General features: G+C 33.8%; 1 protein-coding gene across 2 annotated transcripts in view; it reads right to left on the minus strand.

Moving 5' to 3' along the window:
• The window catches only part of LOC149948915 (5'-3' exonuclease PLD3-like), a 123,316-nt gene extending 107,761 nt beyond the window's left edge, over window positions 1-15,555 (minus strand). For both annotated transcript variants that reach the window (XM_090172797.1, XM_090172795.1), the window contains exon 1: window positions 15,428-15,555. In XM_090172797.1, the coding sequence (XP_090028923.1) occupies window positions 15,428-15,460 (33 nt within the window). In that variant the 5' untranslated portion in view covers window positions 15,461-15,555. The remainder of the gene's footprint in view (window positions 1-15,427) is intronic.
• Window positions 15,556-22,005: the final 6,450 nt, after the last annotated feature.

Below are 22,005 nucleotides of genomic sequence, written 5' to 3' on the forward strand. Positions count from 1 at the left end.
GTGGTAGTGGACCAGAGGAATGCCGTCCTACGAATTCGGTGGCGCACCGTCATGCTGAAACCACAGCCGGTGGTAGTGGACCAGAGGAATGCCGTCCTACGAATTCGGTGGCGCACCGTCATGCTGAAACCACAGCCGGTGGTAGTGGACCAGAGGAATGCCGTCCTACGAATTCGGTGGCGCACCGTCATGCTGAAACCACAGCCGGTGGTAGTGGACCAGAGGAATGCCGTCCAACGCATTCGCTACTTCGATCAGCAAGAGCTTCAAACAGCTCTGTCTTTTCAGACGATGTGGCAAAAGAGGGGACCAGCCATACCCGCCCATACGTTCAGTAGAAATTGGACTTGATGATTGTGATTGAATCCCCAGTGTGGGTTAACATCATCCCATCACTGTAAAACGTACATTCATCATTCATCGGACACGAAGAATAGATGAAGAAAATCACGCATGATGCCCAGCCAGTTACAAAAGTCATCGAAGTTCCGTATCACCATCGTTAAGTGCTTGCTGAAGAGTCACTCGAAATGGATGGTCATTACTGGCACTCCAGATACTGCGTTGAGGGTAAGCGACAAAGTAAGCCAGGACAGTGTCTTCCATGTCCATGTTTTGACGACCTACTCCACGGATCCTGGAATTGGTGGTTGAAATCTCTAACCGCTCCGAGAATGGTGTTACGATTTGGTGTTCTGTTCAGATAGTGAATACCACTTACTCCTGTAGCGTTAATAGGTTTTCTTACAGTGCCCGAAAAAGCTATTGCCTCCTATTTTTCATGACCTCATATCTTTTTTTTTTTTTTAGAATCTCGTTATGAGCGATTGTAAGGGGTGGGACAATTCAGTCCGCTCGTCCATTTAATTAAACAGGTGCGAGATATGTGTTACGGCCACGACAACGGGGGGATACTTGGGGATAGGGTTGGGACACCCGTGGCGGAAGTATGACAATCACCCGTTGGGGGATTAGTGGTCGTCCTCACACGGCCATCCACAAACTCTGCCTCCCGGACGCCTGGGATTACAGGAGTGAGCCACTACTCCCGGCGACCTCATATCTTTATTAACAATCCGTCTTTTTCGACCGAACCAACATTATTTGGACGTTTTCAAGTATGCTCTACAAATTTCTCATTGAAAGATTTCGTCTATTCACCTACCGGTCAAAAAATAAATTTTTGAAAAACATGAAACTCGTTTTAAAATTTCACAACTCTACTTTTTATAGTTTTTGAAAAAAATGCGATTTCAGAGCAAAATCAGACAACCTGTATATTTTTTATATTATTGATATGATTTGATTTTTCTCAGTCACTCTGGTATGGAAAATTGCGCAGAAGTATTCCTGGGCAAAATGAAACTTCTAAAAATTATTTTATGTTACTTATAGTTTAACTGATATCGACGGATTGCCCACATTAAAATATCGCGATATTTCTTATCGATTCTTATTTCACAAAAGTTTTCATATTAGAATTTAGGGTTTTTTTTCTACGCAAAATTGTATGTGCGCAATAAAGCCTGGTTTTCACTAGGCTAAAAAACGGCGGAAACTGTTTTACGCAAATATATTTCCGGCGGATTTTCCAAGGCTTTTCGGCAACTGGTTTTCACTGGGGATTTTTTCAAGAGGTTTGTTATTTGGAGGTTTCGATAGCGCATGCGCTGAAAATTGTATCTTTACTGACTCACAGAATTAAAATGGACGCCATAGATAGCTACAATAGCAGTCCACCGATTTTCTTTCATTTCATGGTTTTTAAAACCTCTATTTGCTTTGTCTTATAAATAAGGAGAAGCGCGAACCTCTTCTTCATTCATTCTTTTTACCTCTCCGAGGGGACAAAGTCCCCTAGGAGGGGTTATACAACGACCGTGTCTGTCTGTGGGTCTGTGGGTCTGTGGGTCTGTCAGGCCTGCGAACGCGTTCGCATTTTCGGTGCAAAGTGTAATCACTGCGTACGCAGTTTCTCGAGATCTCTGCGTTCGCAGTTGCTAGTAATTAGGGAACAAAGTCGAAAAACCGTGTTTGCAAAACTACCGTGGGACGGTGAGCGTTAACGGATTAATTTGCAGCAGGGGTTGGTTTGGTGGTTTTTTTTTCGTCAACGCTCGCCGTCACGACAGGTTTAATTCAGTAGTTTGGATATTTCGCTATTGTAATGTTTATGTGTAGGGTGGTAATGTTGTGTTACTGTTTTGACGTTTGTGGGTGTTGAGTTTGTGGTGTGTATGTACGGGTGGTAACTCTCCAACTCTTTCTTATTGACTTTTGGGACGGACCAAGTGTTGAGTGTAATGCTACCTCTCAACATCCAATGACAGGGTTTCCACCAATTGTTCACGGTATTCGTCTTAGTATCAATTTGCGATCGCATCGGGCGGGTTTCGAACCCGAGACCGCCTGTATGACAGGCGGACGTCCTACCACAGAACCACCGACACTTATTACGTTTCATTGAAAATTAGACCTTCAGCTTTATCGAAAGCGTATTTAATAGAGCATGAAATTTTGGTTTAATTGAAATAGAGCAAGATTTCGTGAAAGATTTAAATTATTGCATCGAAGAAATTCTAATTTAGCGATTTCTCATTTGATTAAAAACAAATGCGTCACCCAGGTTTCGAACCCGGGTCATTCAGTTAGGCAGTCGAGCGCTCTACCACAGAACCAACGATAACTTCAAGCTACACTGCAAATAAGACACTCATTGTAAGCATAATAGTTAACAAAGTCTTGAATTTTTTTGCGAATGAAATTGTGAAGGCCTAATGTGTTTTTTTACGAAAAAATTATAAAGACTTAATCTTGTTTAATATAATAAGTTGCTTTATTTAAATTTGGTACTTTTGTTTAGGGTTTTTTTAATGAATGGAGTTAAAGATTTTTTTCTTCTATTATTTGACGTTTTATTTTTGCGGTTGTATATTTGTTTTATCTTTTATTCTTTTAAAATTATTTACTTCTTCCGCAAAATGATTCATTTTTTGGAGGAACCTTTTTACTTATTTTTTGTGTATTAATGTTTTGAGAACCTTTACGTTTGGGAAAGGATAATTTTTGACTGAACCTTCAAAGTGTATACGTCGCATTTTCAAAAAATTTAATGGTCAAATCTTGTTTTAGCGCAGTCAGCAGATAAGATAAAGGGTAGAACCCGTTAGTTTTTTGTAATTTATTTAGTTTTTTCAGTCGTATATTCTTATCTATTAGGTTTAGCGTATTGGTTTTCAAGCTTAATAATTCATTTATTAACAAATCGAGTTGGTCTGGTTTTCAACTCGGTCGTAATTTATTTATAAACGTTTTCTCGGCTGATTAAGATGTTTAATGCAGTTCATCAATTGGGTTCGTTTGTGTTTATTTATAAAGAACCCTAACTATTCCCTCTACGGTCATTTATTGATATACGTTTAGTCAAGTGGCTTTCTGTGCTTTGTGAATGGTAAGTTTTTCGCTTCTTGTTAATAAGTTTTTTGTTGGTGTGGATATTTGGATATCTACGATTCCTAATGCAGTCATTGATATCCTGGGTGTGCGAGTCATTATATGATATTGGAAATTGGACGGTTTTGGTCTTTTTCATGCGGTATGTGTCACAACGTCAACAGGTTCCGACAGTCTACGAGTCGTCCACTACCAGATATCTACGGTATCTTGATCGGGCGAACGTTGAAATGAAATGAGCGTTAACTATGCGGCAAGTATTTCGTAAGCGACAAAAATACAAATAGCCTCTGTAAATATTTCTTTCATTAAAATTGGCTTCGTATTATATTTAACTGCTAAACTTGTACCGTAAATAGGGTTAAAGTCAATTGTGCATTGTTTTAGTACGTCTAACTCACTGTTGTAACTACTTAATTTATAATATTCTGAATAAATTAATCTCGGTTGTTTCGTCTCAATTATTTTAATTCAAATTAAAATTTTATACCGGGCGGGATTGAACCGGGATTACGTTATTAGTAAATAACTCTGAATTGGGGAGATATAACTTTGAGGGTCATCTCGAGAAATTAATACCGCTAGTTGTATTTTAATTTTGACTGTGTTGAGCTTTTGGGCGGTATTGTTGGCTTTAATTATCATTTTTTCGTGTGAAGTGGTTTAAAGAAGGTTTTCTGTGTTGTTATATCGTAAGCGATAAAAATACAAATAACCCTCTGTAGATATTTCTTTTATTAAAGTTTGCTTCGTATTACATTTAACTGATAAAATTATTCTGTAAATAGGGTTAAATTTAATTGTGCGTTGTTCTAGTTCATCTAACTCATTGTTGTAACTACTTAATTTATAATATTCTGAACAAATTAATCTCTGTTGTTTCGTTTCAATTATTTTAATTCAAATTAAAATTTTATACCGGGCGGGATTGAACCGGGATCACGTTATTAGTAAATAACTCTGAATTGGAGAGATATAACTTAGAGGGTCATCTCGAGAAATTAATACCACTAGGGACAATGCTTCCGAGGAGAGGTATATTTTGGCTTGCCAACTTGTTTGTTTAGAAGTCATCGTGACAAACTGACTAAATTACAATAACAATGTTTATAAAATAAACGGGTCGCTTTTAAGCCTAACAAATTGAATCAAACCGAGAGTGGTGAGCAAGTGACGTCAACGCACGATCTTCACTGATTGGTTAGCACATTGCGTTGCGTTTTAAAAATTCGGAAAAATAGAACTTCCATTCCGCGCTTGTTCGCGGAATATCGCAAGCTTTATTTTTCCGCAAACGGCGCGGAAAGCCAATTCCGCTGTTTTTTTGCCCAGTGAAAACCAGGCTTAACACTACATCTTGTACATTTACTAAACTGAAATAAGCCTAGATTAGTAAAAGTATACAAAATATGAAATACTTTAAAGAATGAAATTTTCTTAGTAGCTTTACCCCGCACTAGAGCTTAAAACCCAGTTTAAGTCGGTTTGAATGACAGTTTTGACCAATGAAATTGAGAGAAATTCACTCGCGTGTCACAATGGTTTGGTTAACGGTAATAGTAAGTGTAGGTAGCTGTTAGCTCGCGTGGCATGAAGGGCTTGCCACCACCCTCCTACGCATTGTAACCCGGCCACCCAAATTGAAGGCTTTAAAACTAGCTCGATGGCTTAAGCCTACGGTGGTGCCTACAAGTAGGAATAAATTCATACTTGTCGAGTCTATATCGAATAAAATCTTCAGTTTTCGATCATGTACGAAGCATTGAAACATCTTAAATTGTCGATCATTTCAAAAAAATAAAAAGGCTTATTGAAACTCGTAGAACGTTTCGGGACATCAAATTTTCAGAGTTTACGGACTTGGGCGCCATTAAAATCCGGATGCTGCTTTTAAGATAAAAGAGGTTTTATGGATCGGCGTTTGTTTAGCGACGTGATAAGAATCTCTCGAAAACTAAGACGCCACCTTGAAAGCTAATGCCTTATTTTGAATGCAGTTAAACCAAGTACGCGGCTATTCAATTTCAAAACCTTATAAACGCCAAAAGTCAAAATTTATTATATTTGATCGCTTTCGTTTTAATTAGTCTAATTTATTTCTTAAAATACTTCGTACTTTGTTTTACTATAGGGAAGTACCTATTAAGTCAGAATTACATTGTTTGGTCTAAACGAAATATTCAACAATTCCGCGGCGAAACCAAATATATGGGATTTACTTAGTTTTTCTATTACGAAAACGTACACAAATTCAGTATTCTAATGGTGAAACAAAATAAGTGGAATATACATTGTTTTGCTAAAACAAAAAGTAATAACAAAATAAGTGGAATATACATTGTTTTGCTAAAACAAAAAGTATTAATAATAACAATAATAATTATATGGAAATTTAATTTCACCATGGTACACCGGTATATTAGTAAGTTTTTGAGGTAGCTTAGCAGGAAAAAAGGGTAATTGCCAAATCTTAGTATACTTATATTTCGTGAAGAATACTGTTGAAAAATGCATATGAAAAATAGTAAAGATTTTGCCAGCCTGGACAATAAGTAATTTACTGGTCAAGGGTGCCGAATTGTGAACCATAAATGATTTTATAAATTTTTTTAAAAGTTTTATTGTAGTATGGTCAATTAAAGGATAATGTTATTATTCTAAAATAAATCGTTTGAGAATTTCAAACTAGTCGTTTTTAGCGATATTTCTTTCCCACTATTTTTCACTTTTGCCATATTTCACACGGTTTTACGTTTAACCATATTTTCCGTTTTTGCCATATTTCCCACTATTTCCCACTTTTCAGCATAGTTATAACTATTTTCCACTTTAGACCATATTTTCAACTATTTACCATTATTTTTCACTTTTGGCCATATTTTCCCACTTTTTTCCAGTTTTCACTATATTTTCCATAATTTCCTAGTTTTCTAATTTTCACCATATTTTCCATAATTTCCGACTTTTTATCCACTATATTCACCATAATTTCCGATTTTTTGCCACTTTTCACCATAATTTAAATAATTTCCCACTGCTCACCATATTTTCCTTAATTTCCGACTTTTTTCCACTTTTAACGATATTTTCCATAAATTCCCACTTTTCCCACTTTTTACAATATTTTCCATAAATTCCCACTTTTACAATATTTTCCATAATTTCCCACTGTTCACCATATCTTCCCACTTTGGCCATTGTTCTGGGCTTTTGATGGCAAAAGTAGCGTTTCAGGAACACTGGAGAAATGAAATGATTTCGAAATTTTTGAAAATGGCGTTTACCAATTTTCGGCAAGGGAAAGAGGACTACACTTGGTCAGTAAATTTCGAAACGCGAACGTAAATGAACGATAAAAATTGAAAAATCGATAGGCAAGCGAGATAAAAAAGGTATTAAGCCACGCGTACCTTTTTATTCATACGCCTCATCTTTTTAATGGATGGTTCATTTGCATCTGACGGTTTCGTTCCATTATTTAGCCCCCAAAAGGATACCTGCTTTCTTCAATATAATTTGATATTATCAAAAGCATATAATACATCTCTAACGACAGATGTATGCGTCTATAAGTTATAAATGATTTAACTATTTAGCCTTCAGAAGGATACGCACTTTCCGTAATATAATTTAATACTACCAGAAGTATATAGTATCTAACTATAAAAATAAAACCAGTATCTTACGAAATTTATCTACAAAACGCCTAAGCAAATACCGTATTATTACTGAAATGTACGTCAGTTGATGTAAAAATTTAAATTACAATAGTCTGGTTCGGGGCACACTGTGGGATGAAAAATTAGTTTTTGTTTCATTGGGTGCTCTACTACAAACAAATATATTAGTCACTGCTAAAATGGGTATGGATATTTTTTCATTTTTAAGCCATTCGTTGCTAAAATAATAGTTTTTGAAAGTAAAACTGCCTGGTGTATTTTGAAAAATCAACGAAAGCCGACGATAAAACACGTTCCAAACGAATCACTTTAGTAGTATATAGAGACCTTTACTTTAGGGATATAGTATAGACTTCTGAGATTACATACTTGATAAATGACATAATAACAGAAGGTAATAGTTAGTGTAGGGAGCTGTTGGCTCGATCTCGTGGCATGCAGGGCTTGCCACCACCCCCCTACGCATTTTAACCCGGCCACCTGAATTAAGGCTTCAAAAGTCGCATGATGACTTAGGCCTTAGGTGGTGCCTATATTACTAATTTTCTGATCGAATCTTTTTTCGACACTGACACTCTAAGCCAGCTCCGACTTGGACACGCAACCGATCTGAGTAGTTTAATAAGGTCTGAAAATCAGTTCGGTGATCATTTTTGTAACTTAATAATAATAATAATAATAATAATAATCAGCTAGGCTAATACCCAAGGTAGAACTTTAGGCCCAAATCATCTAGCGACCATTAAAAATAACTTTAAGTCAGGTGGCCGGGTTACAACGCGTAGGAAGGTGGTGGCAAGCTCTTCATGCTAAGCGAACCAACTGCTCCCAACATTCACTACATACCGTTAACTTATTGGTGTTACGTTACTTATGGTACGTGGTATATAGCACTTAGTTTAGGAAAATGAAGGTCGTATTTGGTTTTCTTGGGGCTTAAGGCACGTTTTCAGGGAATGGGAAACCTGCCCCCCCCCCCTCTCTGTCTCGGCAAAGCTGTTTCGATTTGTAAGTTTGAAGAACTTTGAACTAGGAAAGCATATTCCGTTTCGCTTTTCTATTCCTGGTTCTTTTGTTCTACGCCCGCCACGAAGGCAACAGACGCTCGCTACTTTGGGGCATGACTTACCACCCTTCCGCTTTTCCGTCTGCGCTCAAAAAGAAAACAAGCTGCCGAAAAGACAAAATATAGTGCGGCGCTTCAATGGACGTCTACGTTCTTGAACATTTGACGAGAAAAGTTAAAGCAAGAATAGATTTATTTCTACTTCGGGAGAATGACTCTGTTGAGATGATTTTTAGAATTGCTCTCAATTCGATCCGCGTTCTAACAGTAAGCTCCATCCCTCCTTACACATATCCAAGTCAGCCCGGTACCTCATTCTTAATAATAATATTCATTTAACGTCATTCTTTATAATAATATTAATTCTTAATCATTTTAATTTCACATCGTTTAATTATTAATACAATTTAATTAAATTTCAGTTTATTTAATTTCAGTTTATTTAATTATTAATATAATTTAATATAATTTAATTTCAGTTTATTTAATTATTAATAATATTAATTTAATTTCAGTTTATTTAATTATTAATAATATTAATTTCATTTCATTTTATTCAATTATTAATAATATTGATTTCATTTCATTTTATTTAATTATTAATAATATTGATTTCATTTCATTTTATTTAATTATTAATAATATGGATTTCATTTCATTTTTAATAATATTAATTTCATTTCATTCTTAATAATATTAATTTCATTTCATTCTTAATAATATTAATTTCATTTCATTCTTAATAATATTAATTTCATTTCATTCTTAATAATATTAATTTCATTTCATTCTTAATAATATTTATTTCATTCCATTTCATTCTTAATAATATTTATTTCATTTCATTTCATTTCATTTCATTCTTAATAATATTTATTTAATTTCATTTCATTCTTAATAATATTTATTTAATTTCATTTCATTCTTAATAATATTTATTTAATTTCATTTCATTCTTAATAATATTTATTTCATTTCATTCTTAATAATATTAATTTAGTTTCATTCTTAATAATATTAATTTCATTTAATTCTTAATAATATTAATTTCATATAAGTGTATACATTTCTAAATATTTCAAACTCCACGAATAATCCATTGTTTTATTTGTAATTTTTACCCACTGTGTGTACAGCCTTGTTGGTTCAATACGTAACTGATGTTGGGCACTTTAAATAAAAGCATATCATTTCATTTTATTTAATTATTAATAATATTAAATTCATTATATTTAATTATTAATAATATTAAATTCATTATATTTAATTATTAATAATATTAAATTCATTATATTTAATTATTAATAATATTAAATTCATTATATTTAATTATTAATAATATTAAATTCATTTTATTTAATTATTAATAATATTAAATTCATTTTATTTAATTATTAAAAATATTAGTTTCATGTTATTTAATTATTAAAAATATTAGTTTCATGTTATTTAATTATTAAAAATATTAGTTTCATGTTATTTAATTATTAAATATTAGTTTCGTTTTATTTTATTATTAAAAATATTAGTTTCGTGTTATTTAATTATTAAATATTAGTTTCGTTTTATTTTATTATTAAAAATATTAGTTTCGTGTTATTTAATTATTAATAATATTAGTTTTATGTTATTTAATTATTAAAAATATTAGTTTCATTTTATTTTATTATTAAAAATATTAGTTTCATTTTATTTAATTATTAAAAATATTAGTTTCATTTTACTTAATTATTAAAAATATTAGTTTCATTTTATTTAATTATTAAAAATATTAGTTTCATTTTATTTAATTATGAATAATATTAATTTAATGTAATTAAAATAATGCTAAAATTGCGCTTTTAAGTTTATCCGCCAGCCCCCTAGTTAGAGGGCTCCATATTCATAGAACAGACAACGACGAAGCCCTCTATTTACTCTCCGTCAATACCCTGGGAGCCATATTGACAATGGTGTCAAACAAACCGAAATTTATAAAATTTGGCTATTTTACCAGAGTATAATTCGCGTGGACATCTTAGATGTCGCCTGATTAAAAATGGGAAACTGTAACTTCGGGACGAATTTGTGAAACTCTAAAATTGGAATGAAAACAGATGGAACGAAACATCGAAGCGAAGGCCTATTTATTTCGATTAGCGCAAATAAAACTATCTTTCCTTCGGCACCCTAGCAAATACGCCGCTAATATATACACCGAGTTTCCTTTCCCTTATCAGCGCTCCAAACTGATTACAGCTCCTCCGATTTTACGACTGGTGGACTGCGAAAATGTTTACCCGCAGGAACCTATAATTTTCCCCAATTTAATAAAAGGAGAATTGCTCAATAAAGGCTCGTGTTTATCCACAATGGATGCAATAATTTTATGGTTTTCCCTCCAGAGTAAGCAATTTATTTACAATAAGATACTACGTTTCCAATTTTTTCTTTAAAATCGGGAACAAACCATTTGGAAGGACGATTTTTCGTTTGTAGACTTCACAGTGAAATAACTGAGCTATTAATTTAAATATTAGCGAAACAACCACCTCACAGTTGACGTACTGTTCAATCAAGCTCGTGTGGAAAAAAATCGCCGTGCTAATTTATATGTAGAAATGGAGAGTTTACAGTCCAGTTTCAAAAGTCATTGCAATTAAATTATCAATTACACGGTTATACCTGCCCAATACAGAAAAACGATGACAACGACAACATATCGGATTGAAAACTGTTTGTTTTTCTATGGAAATTAACGTGGTGATTTGCAACGTTTATTAGTTTACGTTACAATTAGTCCATTTAACAGTTTTTTAAGTTTTCCGCCGCAACCTTTAGAGAAAGTGCAGTAATCGCTAGGGCACATAAAAAAATATTATCAGATAAATACTCATTACCAGTTTTATAGTTAACAAATTTTAAGATATTAAATTAAATTTCAGCTCTCTTTTTTAAGAGTCTTTCATTAAAAAGATAAAATACGTTTAAAATATTGAAACTTTTTTTCTTTTCTTTCAGGGAACTTTATTTACTTTTAATTTACGTCTGTAAATTAGTTTTACCCAATTGATTAAGCATTCCTTTCATTGCCAGCTAATACAATTTTTAATCAAATGTGGCTAGGGCTGTGCGAATACTCGAACATAATCGAGTATTCGGTTTCTTTTGAGATCGAGTACTCGAACTCGATCTCGAAGAAGTAATTGGAGAATACTAGTCGATTGCCGAGTACTAAAAAATTGCATATTCGATTACTCGAGCTTCTCTCTAAACTCGTCGAGTATTAGTTTTTTCTATCCTCGTTGCTTCAAAGTTCAAAGAGGGGTTTTTAAAACGTTTTGGGGGCAATGAACGGTACCTACAAAGTTGTGGAAACTGTGGTTCATTTAAATTAAAGCAATATTTTTCAGCATTGAAAGTTACTTTAAACTCCTTTTAAATTTAATTTCATAATTTCTTGAATAAAACCAGCTCCTAATCAAGTACTCGATACCCCGACTCATTAAAAATATTACTCGAGGTTTTTTTTAGTTACTCGACTCGAATAAGAGAAAATTGTCCCTTAATCCAGTACTTCAAAATTACTCGACTCGAATACTCGATGAAAAAAAATTGATACTCGATAACCGACTCGATTGCCTAAAACCACTAATCGCACAGCCCTAAATATGGCGTTTTTAGCCTAGTTTTTCCATAATATTCTCAAAATTTTAAAAACCCAACTTTATCCTAAGGTAGCAAAAGGAAACCTAAAAAACTGTTAAATGGACTAATTATAACGTTTACTAATTAACGTTGGAAATATTATAGATATCCGCAAAATTGCCTTTTCCAACCCTTAAACTTGTTGAGGTTAACGGTAATAGTTAGTGTAGGGAGCTGTTGGCTCGATCGCGTGGCATGCAGGGCTTGCCACCACCCTCCTATGCATTGTAACCCGACCACCTGAATTAAAGGCTATAAAAGTCGCTTGATGACTTAGGCCTAAGGTGGTGCCAAGGGTATTAGCCTAGCTGATTATTATTATTATTATTATTAACTAGTTGTAACTATTGTTTGAAATAACTTGTTACTGTGATTTTTTTTCCGCGTTCTAAATTTGCTTTGCTCTTTCAGGGAAGGTAACTTGACCGCTAGGGGTCACAGCTAAATATTTTTGCTGCTGTGTCACTCTCCATTATTTCCTTATTACAAAAATATAAATTTTATTTGCAAAGAATCATTTTTGAATTTTTGCCAAAATTTGGGATCTTTGGAACACTGTGGAAATCAGGGAAAAATCAAATTGATAAATCATTAAATTATCTTGTAGAAACTGTCTTATACTTTTTTTACGAATCCAAAAGAATTCTACGTATTTGTAATTATTGTACGAAAGGACCTCTATATTGAAAAAATCATTACATTACAATGTTTTCCGCTTACATTCCATTGTTTATCGATATTAGTGAGTTTAAGTTCGGCACATGTAAAAGTTCCTATACACTCGCAGTTCACGTTTCCGTTCAAAGACCGGTGGCTTAACCTCTCCGTTATTTCATTATTCAGAGGATATATATATAAAATGTCGAAGGTCGCGGTTCTCTAGATTTCAGAGGTTAAGTTTCGCGGAAAACGTTTGGAGAAAACGTCCTAGAATACGAAACTTTGTCGTGCCATTTCCGCTGGACGTCGTTAGGCTTAGGAATTGCTCTGACAAAGTATGATTTTCCCGATGTATTTCGCGTTCTCTAATTTATATCAAGCTATAATCGTAGCGGACAAGTAGGTCCCCGAAACCTCGGTGACGTCCGCGTTAAATAATCGAATAATACTAGCGGCCTAAATATATTACGCAATGATATACACTCAGGTCGGATCAAGTTAGTGAACTTTGATGGCCCCGAAGTTCGGAGCAAAGGGGGGGGGGGGAGGGTTCCCTGGGGGGGGAGGGTTCCCTACAAAAAAAGTCACGTAGTTAACAAAGTTCCCGAAATCACTCTTTCGGGAATACCTCGCTTATGAATAAGTCCAATAAAACCCATACGATGTTACAAACTTGGGAATCTTTATTACCTGAAGTATAATAACACGTCGTTTAATATAATGCCATCGTCAATATTTACAGAAGGGATAATATGGTTTATAAATATTATTATTATTATTAAATATCCCTACGCCAGGGGTTAAGAAATTTGGTATATTTTACACTCAAACATTTTGAAACTCGAATCTCCATATTACCAAAAGTGACATAATTACCAAAAGTGTGTCAATCGACCCTCTTTCTTAATGAATGTTACGAGCGAAATACAAGTTGGGAGGGGAGAAGAGAAAGTATGCCTTGGGGAGGGAAGGAAGTTAAAACCAACAAATAACACCTCCTAGTGAATAACGGCAGAATTAAGTAGCACTGATCAAAGCTACTGAATTTTTTGTTTTTTGGTCGTTCTGTGGAGACGCTATCGCCATCTACCTACGATATAATACCAGAGACTAAAAAAAGAACCAGAAAGGACGACATTAATAGTCTTTTATGTGGTCGATCTCGAGTCGAGCATTCATTAAACCTTTAGCGTACGAAAGTACAGGGATTGTCACACTTTTGGTAATTATGTCACTTTTGATATTACTAACAATTAAGATCGTCCATTTGGACATCAGTACCCTAACCGATTTAATGTTTACATTTTGCATCGTTTAAATTTCGACCCATGACGCGGTTTGACGGGAAATTCGCGCCTTTTGAAAAGCTCCTTGAGTTTAGTAAGGTGTATTGTTTCATTTCAATGGACACTTCTCTCATAAGAGTGTATTATAAACTTCTGCTATTACTTATATAAGTATCTTTCACGTAAAGCTATAAATATCATCTTCTTTATTACCCAATCACTATCTTGTCATCTGAACCACTTTTGCAAATAACCTTAATATGAAATACGTATTTTATAAATTGAAAGTCTGATGTTAATAATAATAATACAACGACCATGCATTTACAGTATTCTACGAACTAAGACTTGCACTATTTTTTTCCGATTTATAGTCATGTCGAGTTGATTCGATTATTTTAAATATATATTCTGTTAGATTTTCAAGATCAACTCATCCCAATTTCAGTTAGATTGTTTTGAATAGAAATTTGTTGAGATTTTTAAAACCAACTCAAACAAATTCGATTATATAGAATATCAATTGGATAAGATTTTTCAAGATCAACTAAATCCAATTTCAGTTAGATTGTTTTGAATATAAATTTGCCATTTGATGAGATTTTTAAAACCAACTTAAACAAATTTCAGTTTGATTATTTTGAATATCAATTGGATAATATTTTTCAATATCAATTCAAACCGATTTCGGTTCGATTGTTTTGAATAGAAATTTTGTGAGATTTTGAAGACAAACTCAACTCAAATTAAGATGGATTATTTCAACAGAAATTGGGTAAGATTTTTCAAGATCAACCCAATAGAATTTCAGATCGATTGTTTTAAATAGAAATTTTGTGAGATTTTCAAGATCAATTCAATTTGATTTCAGTTAGATTATATTGAATATAAATTGGTAAGATTTTTAAGACCAACTCGAATAACTATCTATTCGAAAGGAATAACTATTTCAGCCAACTCGAATTCACCGAATATGGTTTCACGTGAGCCAATTAATTTTTCGACTAACTCGTCTAATTTAGATTTGTTGAATTGAATCGTGCGAACTCTATACGAAGAAGATATTTACAATTTAATGCGTGATAATTTGATTATTACCAATATATTTTCGTCAGCCAAAAGCAGTCGCGTGAAACCACCACAAACATTTTACTCATTATTTTCCAATAACCTACAATTTACAAAAAGTTCTATAGATTCATTTGTTTTTAAACTTAAAAAAACCTTGGAAAATCTAAGGTTTTCTATATACTATAGAGTTACATGTTAGTTTATAAAACACATAGAAATGTATGTTTCCCCCCTATGTCTATCGAATAACTACTCAAATCTTTATATATTATCTAAAAAATTGGGTAGTTTTTCAATAGGATTAACTAACGTGAAAAATTCATAAACTGCTGGATTTTCGTCTGCTAAGCAGGTGATAAATCATAAAGCTTCGCTTAGAGGAAGAAAATAACACATATTATGTTGGCCACTACGTGGCGTTACGTAAGTTGAAAGGCTAATTCTATAAATTTTCTAAAGATAATGTTTAGTAAGGAAATGATAGAAAACAGCCAAAATACATTCGGATAAAAAACTGTACTTACACTTCTGTAAATTGAAGAGATACGGATTCCCATAAAGTCTGAATTTTACGCGTGTACTAATCAGAATTAACTGACTAAAACGCTGCTTATATTAATTATTTAATTAATTATCAACCGCGAAAACATGAACCGCCTCAAACACGCGAATCATTCTCGACGAGAAGCGAGGTCAAAGGACCTTCCCCGACGACCAAACTACTTTTAATTTCCGTCGTCGTTAAAAACTAAATCGATAAAAACGATTCCCTCGATAATAAGCGAACCGGAGAAAGTTTACTTATAGTTTATAATTTCCTAAAAACCAAAGATCAAGGCGAGCGAAAAGACCAGACTGCGCCCGGAAAAGGTGAAAGCGGAACTGACGCGAGGGAAATCGTCACAACAGGCTGGATTACGTCAACGGAGAATAATATCAAAATTCTTTTTCTCCGCGAAACCCCTTTTGTTTACAAAACGCGTGTCCACCAAACGGAACCCGACGCCAACAGCGCTCAAATACGATCAATAAAAACACACTTTTTTTTGAAGCGAGGTTGTAGACTATTTAGAAGCCCAAAGCTTTATAACCCGTTGAATAAACTAGACGCGAAATTGGAGGCACGCTACTACTCGAGCGAGCGAACTCGAGAATAGCGCGGATGAGACTGCCGCGATACGCCACCAACGAGAAATAGGGAGGAAAAGGTTTTACGGGGAACGATATGAATTTTCTCTTTACGTACTAGCATACGTCACTTACAAGGAGACTACCCGAGGTGGTTATCTCCGATTTGGTTCAAACTCGGGTGGTAAGTAGACCTTCATTTAACTTGAAAATTCCTAAAAGGGTGGACAAGAATGGGCTTTCGTTTTGCCATGGCAACCAAAAATGTTTTTCACAACTTAAAAACTGATTTTATCTATGAAAATTAACATGGGAAAATCGAAGATTTTAAGGGTCCCCCCTAACAATATTTTTAGATACATAATTCAGATCATGGCTAAATCTGGTACATTTGGACCAATATACGTCAATTTTGGTAAATATGATAAAATATACATATATTGGGTAAATACGAGTAATCAGTTTTTAAGTTGTGAAAAACATTTTTCGCTTAGTACGCTATCTATGAAACAAATTTTTTCCCTTTTTTAAAAGTCAAAAGATTGAATCCAGCATTGTAACTGCTGCCAACAATAGGTGGTTAAATAAACCTCTGTCTGGCCCCCGTGTTGAAAAATGCTGCCAGATCGATGCGTAGAAAATTCTCAGCTTTGGCAGTATAAAGATAAACCATAGACAAACTGGTTATATGTCCAGTCGCAGCAGCACAAACTCTATAATCGGCTATGAATGATCTGTTATTTAAAGGACTATTACAATGCCCTTGAAAACAGCGTGAATGTCGCTTTCATTAGATGATTAGAGGACCATACAAGAGGAATTCGGAGAAACACAGTTGCTTTGGTGGTTAAATTAGACCACATACTATTTATAAGACTTTCAACGAACTCCAAAAAGTTCAAACGTACTAAATATATGCCACAAAACATCAAAACGTATTTTCGTATCAATAAAACGTATTAAAATAGTTCAAATGTACCGCTAGGAACAACACTGGCGCTACTTGCTTATCTCATATCTCATTGGGTCCCTAAAACTGACGTCACTGAAGACGTCCCCCACCTGTCTCGTTCCTGGGGAAAACCATGGGGTAGGGGCAGATGGGGATAATTCCCCCCCCCCTTTGATGAGCTACGAATGCACTACTAAAGCTTAAGGTATTAAGCCCCCCCCCCCCGTTGACTACTAATGAAAAACTAGACTATGATGTAAGATCATGGACCAAGAATCTAATACTCAAGAATACTGGGAATAGGAAAATCTCGATTAATTTTAGTTCAATGTGGACAAACTAGGCGTCGCTGAAGTCGATTTCCGGCGTAGTTTCGTTGAGAAGCTGGAGCGTTCACGTTCAATTTGGATAAAATGGCGCCGTTGTTGTCGGTTAAATGATTAGGCTTAGTAAGTTTAAGACCTTTTATTTTTGAAATTTGTTTCTTAAAAGGTTAAGTAATGGTAATTAATCAGTGTGTTAAGTAAAAATAACCAGTAAGCCGCGTATGGCTGAGGTTTTTTAATCAAATTCACTGGAATCAATTTCATTTCTAAACTTAAAAATTTAATGAACTAAGCCTCTCGTTGTGATAGTTGAACAGAATTCTTGAGGCGCTTCAAAGCGGCTGGTGTACCTCAGTAAGCCTTCCGATTTAGGCCACGCCTACCGTGTCAAAATTTCGGGAACTGTTAGTCCCCTTAGATTCTTGGTCCATGATGAAGCAGTGACGGCGATCCCGTGGGGGAAAAACCAACGAGGGCTGAGCCCCCACAGAAATAAAATTGAGGAAAATTAGCAACCAGGAAAATATTTATTATCTCACTGCCTTAATTTGGGTCCGAATTCAGTCTTTTTACAGAAGTTATGTTGAGATTGCAGATGCGAGTAGCGTTAAGATGATATAACCGTGAAATTAATTTCGATATTATCAATGTATTCATTGACGGATAAGATATTAAAAAAAACGCTTTAAAAAATATTTATAGTAATAAAAATTTAGAGCTGTACATTTTCGTGCTTAAGTTTTAAGTATATGAATTTTTGGATGAAAATATTATGGCCCGTGCCCCCACAGAAATATTTTCCAATCGCCGCCGCTGTGATGAAGCCTTGTTCACGGAATATGACGTAAATTACGTCACTTGCAACTGTGTGACGGAAAACTCGTCAACAATTTATAGATCGGAAACGGAAGTTAGAAAAGTTGATAATGAAGACGCGCAGAATGCCCTACCCATTTTGCGACCTTGCCAAAGCATGGTTTATCTATTACTTCGCGATCACAATATTTTGTTTCCACTGTAACCTTTCCAAAAGATAATCATTTTTATTTACAGTCCACTAATAGGCGCTTCAATAAATGCCGCTCTTTTTTTCTTTCCACCCGGACGCGCATGCGCGAGTCATTGAATAAAATAGTAACGTATTAATACGGTAGTTTTTTTTTGTAAGGCTCGTAATTTTTTCTTCCAGTTGGCGCGTGCGAAATTGAACGAGCCCTTCTGTATTGAAATATTAAGCAGCGCGCGCTTTAAAATATCACGCTTTTGCGAGTATGTCCTGGCTTTCTGTATAACTACTTCTAGGAAAATCACTGAACAGGTTTTATTAAAGCTATGAATGTCACATAAAGGTATACTTACGAGCGATTACGTGACTTATGGTACAATAGGGTTTAGAAGCGGTGAGAGGGAGAAAACGAGGCTAACACTCGTTTCTCATTAGAAATGAAGGGGGTGCTCACGGCTGGGACCAAGTATGTGTGCGGGAAAAGCCGCGACTACTTCCGTTTCCCCACTTCCGGTTGAATCTCTCCAAACAGGGCGCTTCGTTCAACACGTGTTTATAGTGGTTGGCTCGCTCTTTTCCCGGAAAACGAAACGCGAAGTCGTTTCTTTACTTAACAAGATGGATGGTTGCCAGAACGTATTTAGGCCCCTGAGAACGTTCAGAGTATTTATTTGCGTTTAAGGAGAACTTCTACGTTGAGAAGGCTTATCACAATTCATCTGATGGTCTCCTAGTAAGCTCCTCCCATTAAAGGTCAATCAAACAGACCCGAGGTGATAATCACCGATTTTGTTCAAACTCGGGTATAGTGTACACCTCCATGTACCAAAAATAAACCTGCAAGGGTAAAGTTGCGACGGACTTTCGTTTTGCCATGGCAACCAAAAACGTTTTTGACAACATGATTTGGAATTTTTCCATTGAAAAATTTAGAAAATTTCAAAAACGTTAAAAATACATTTCAATTGATTTAAAAAAATTTTAATTTAATCAAGTTTAAATGCATTTTGGTCAATTGGGGGACCCCTAAAATCCTTCATATTCCCATGTTATTTTCAATGGAAATAATTCCAAATCATGTTGTCAAAAACGTTTTCGGTTGCCATGGCAAAACGAAAGCCCGTCGCAACTTTTCCGTCGCAGGTTTTTCAAGTTACATGGAGGTGTACACTATACCCGAGTTTGAACAAAATTGGTGATTATCACGCCGGGTCGTCTCCTTGTGAGGGAAAGGGGTTTCTCCTCGAGTTATTCGGTTTCCCCTTTCCGTAATAACTTGTAGAGGTTAACGGTAATAGTGAGTGTAGGGAGCTGTTGGCTCGCGTGGCATTGAGGGTTTTCCACCACCCTCCTACAGCCCGCCACCTGAATTAAAGGTTTTAAAAGTCGCTCGATAACTGTCGTCTAAGGTGGTGTGTTGGTTCTTCCAACTAAGAAAAGAGTTGGATCCCTCAAAATAAAGCGAAACTTTCTTCCTATATTTACTTTTAATACTACGTTGGTCAACAGTAGCGCCATCTGTTAGCGCAATAGAAGATATTTCTTTAAAATAAAATTAATAAAAAGTGGAAATAAATATGAAGCTCTTACGTCTTTTATACGTAATATCGTCGCACGCGCGATTCGCGCACGCGCTCGTAGCCTTTATAAAATTAAGAGACAGTGACGTCAGAGGTACATAAGAACAAGAAGGCCACCTAACTTTATAAAAATCCCTGTTGAGAATAGACCTATTATTTTGCTATTAATTATAATCAATTAAATGGTGAATGGTTTAGTAATAAAATAATCAAGTTCATTATAAATAAACTTAAAATTAAGTATATATATAGTGGTGAGGTTACTGAGGTACAGAACGATACTACTGATACCATTTTTGGTCGAGAAATAGAACATTATGTTTCACCTATTGTATATCAAACGTTAACGAAATTAACATGATAATTTCTTCCCCACTGACATCATAACAGTTTAACCAGTTCGGAGCTTTCGGAAAGAAGCTAAAGTATATAGTAATCAGCTGGTCATTTCGATTCAATAATTTGCCCGGTACTTTTTTTTTCAAAATGCAAAAAGAAAAATGCAAAATACTTTCTCCATAACTCAAAATGCAAAATACAAAAAACAAAATGCATTTTAAAAATTGGTTTTTCTAAGGCAAAATGTAAAATAGTTTTTTCAAATGCACTTTGTTTACTTTTAATTACTTATATTTTAATTATTAATAACTAATTACTAATTAACTATTATTATTAATTACTAATTAATTATTATTATTATTAATTACTAATTAATTATTATTATTATTATTAATTACTAATTAATTATTATTATTATTAATTACTAATTAATTATTATTATTATTAATTACTAGTTTATTATTATTATTAATAATTACTAATTAATTATTATTATTAATTACTAATTAATTATTATTATTAATTATTAATTAATTATTATTATTAATTACTAATTAATTATTATTATTAATTATTAATTAATTATTATTATTAATTACTAATTAATTATTATTATTAATTATTAATTAATTATTATTATTAATTACTAATTAATTATTATTATTATTATTAAATACTAATTAATTATTATTATTATTAATTAGTAATTAATATTAATTACGCCGAGATTTCAAAAGCATCTTTGCAGCCAGCGTGGGAAATAAAGCGGTGGCACTGTACGAATGTTCGTCTGCTTCTGAGTAAGTGAGTAGCTGAGTATCGCCATCTATGATTACTTGGGAGTAAATAGCAGACGAACTTTATCTACAAAAGCCGCGATGATAGTACCAGAGTAAAAACATTTTGAAAAAGCATTTTGAAATTTGGTTTCCACATATCAAACACACAAAATGCAAAATGTAAAATCCAAAATAGTTGAAACTCAAAATGCCAAATGTAAAATCCAAAATAGTTGAAACTCAAAATGCCAAATGTAAAATCCAAAATAGTTGAAACTCAAAATGCAAAATGTAAAATCCAAAATAGTTGAAACTCAAAATGCCAAATGTAAAATCCAAAATAGTTGAAACTCAAAATGCCAAATGTAAAATCCAAAATAGTTGAAACTCAAAATGCAAAATGTAAAATCCAAAATAGTTGAAACTCAAAATGCCAAATGTAAAATCCAAAATAGTTGAAACTCAAAATGCAAAATGTAAAATCCAAAATAGTTGAAACTCAAAATGCAAATGTAAAATCCAAAATAGTTGAAACTCAAAATGCAAAATGTAAAATCCAAAATAGTTGAAACTCAAAATGCCAAATGTAAAATCCAAAATAGTTGAAACTCAAAATGCCAAATGTAAAATCCAAAATAGTTGAAACTCAAAATGCCAAATGTAAAATCCAAAATAGTTGAAACTCAAAATGCCAAATGTAAAATCCAAAATAGTTGAAACTCAAAATGCCAAATGTAAAATCCAAAATAGTTGAAACTCAAAATGCCAAATGTAAAATCCAAAATAGTTGAAACTCAAAATGCCAAATGTAAAATCCAAAATAGTTGAAACTCAAAATGCAAAATGTAAAATCCAAAATAGTTGAAACTCAAAATGCAAATGTAAAATCCAAAATAGTTGAAACTCAAAATGCAAAATGTAAAATCCAAAATAGTTGAAACTCAAAATGCAAATGTAAAATCCAAAATAGTTGAAACTCAAAATGCAAAATG

Source organism: Leiobunum rupestre, chromosome 4 (genome assembly GCF_980474605.1).
Source record: "Leiobunum rupestre chromosome 4, qqLeiRupe1.1.hap1, whole genome shotgun sequence".
Taxonomy (NCBI): domain Eukaryota; kingdom Metazoa; phylum Arthropoda; class Arachnida; order Opiliones; family Sclerosomatidae; genus Leiobunum; species Leiobunum rupestre.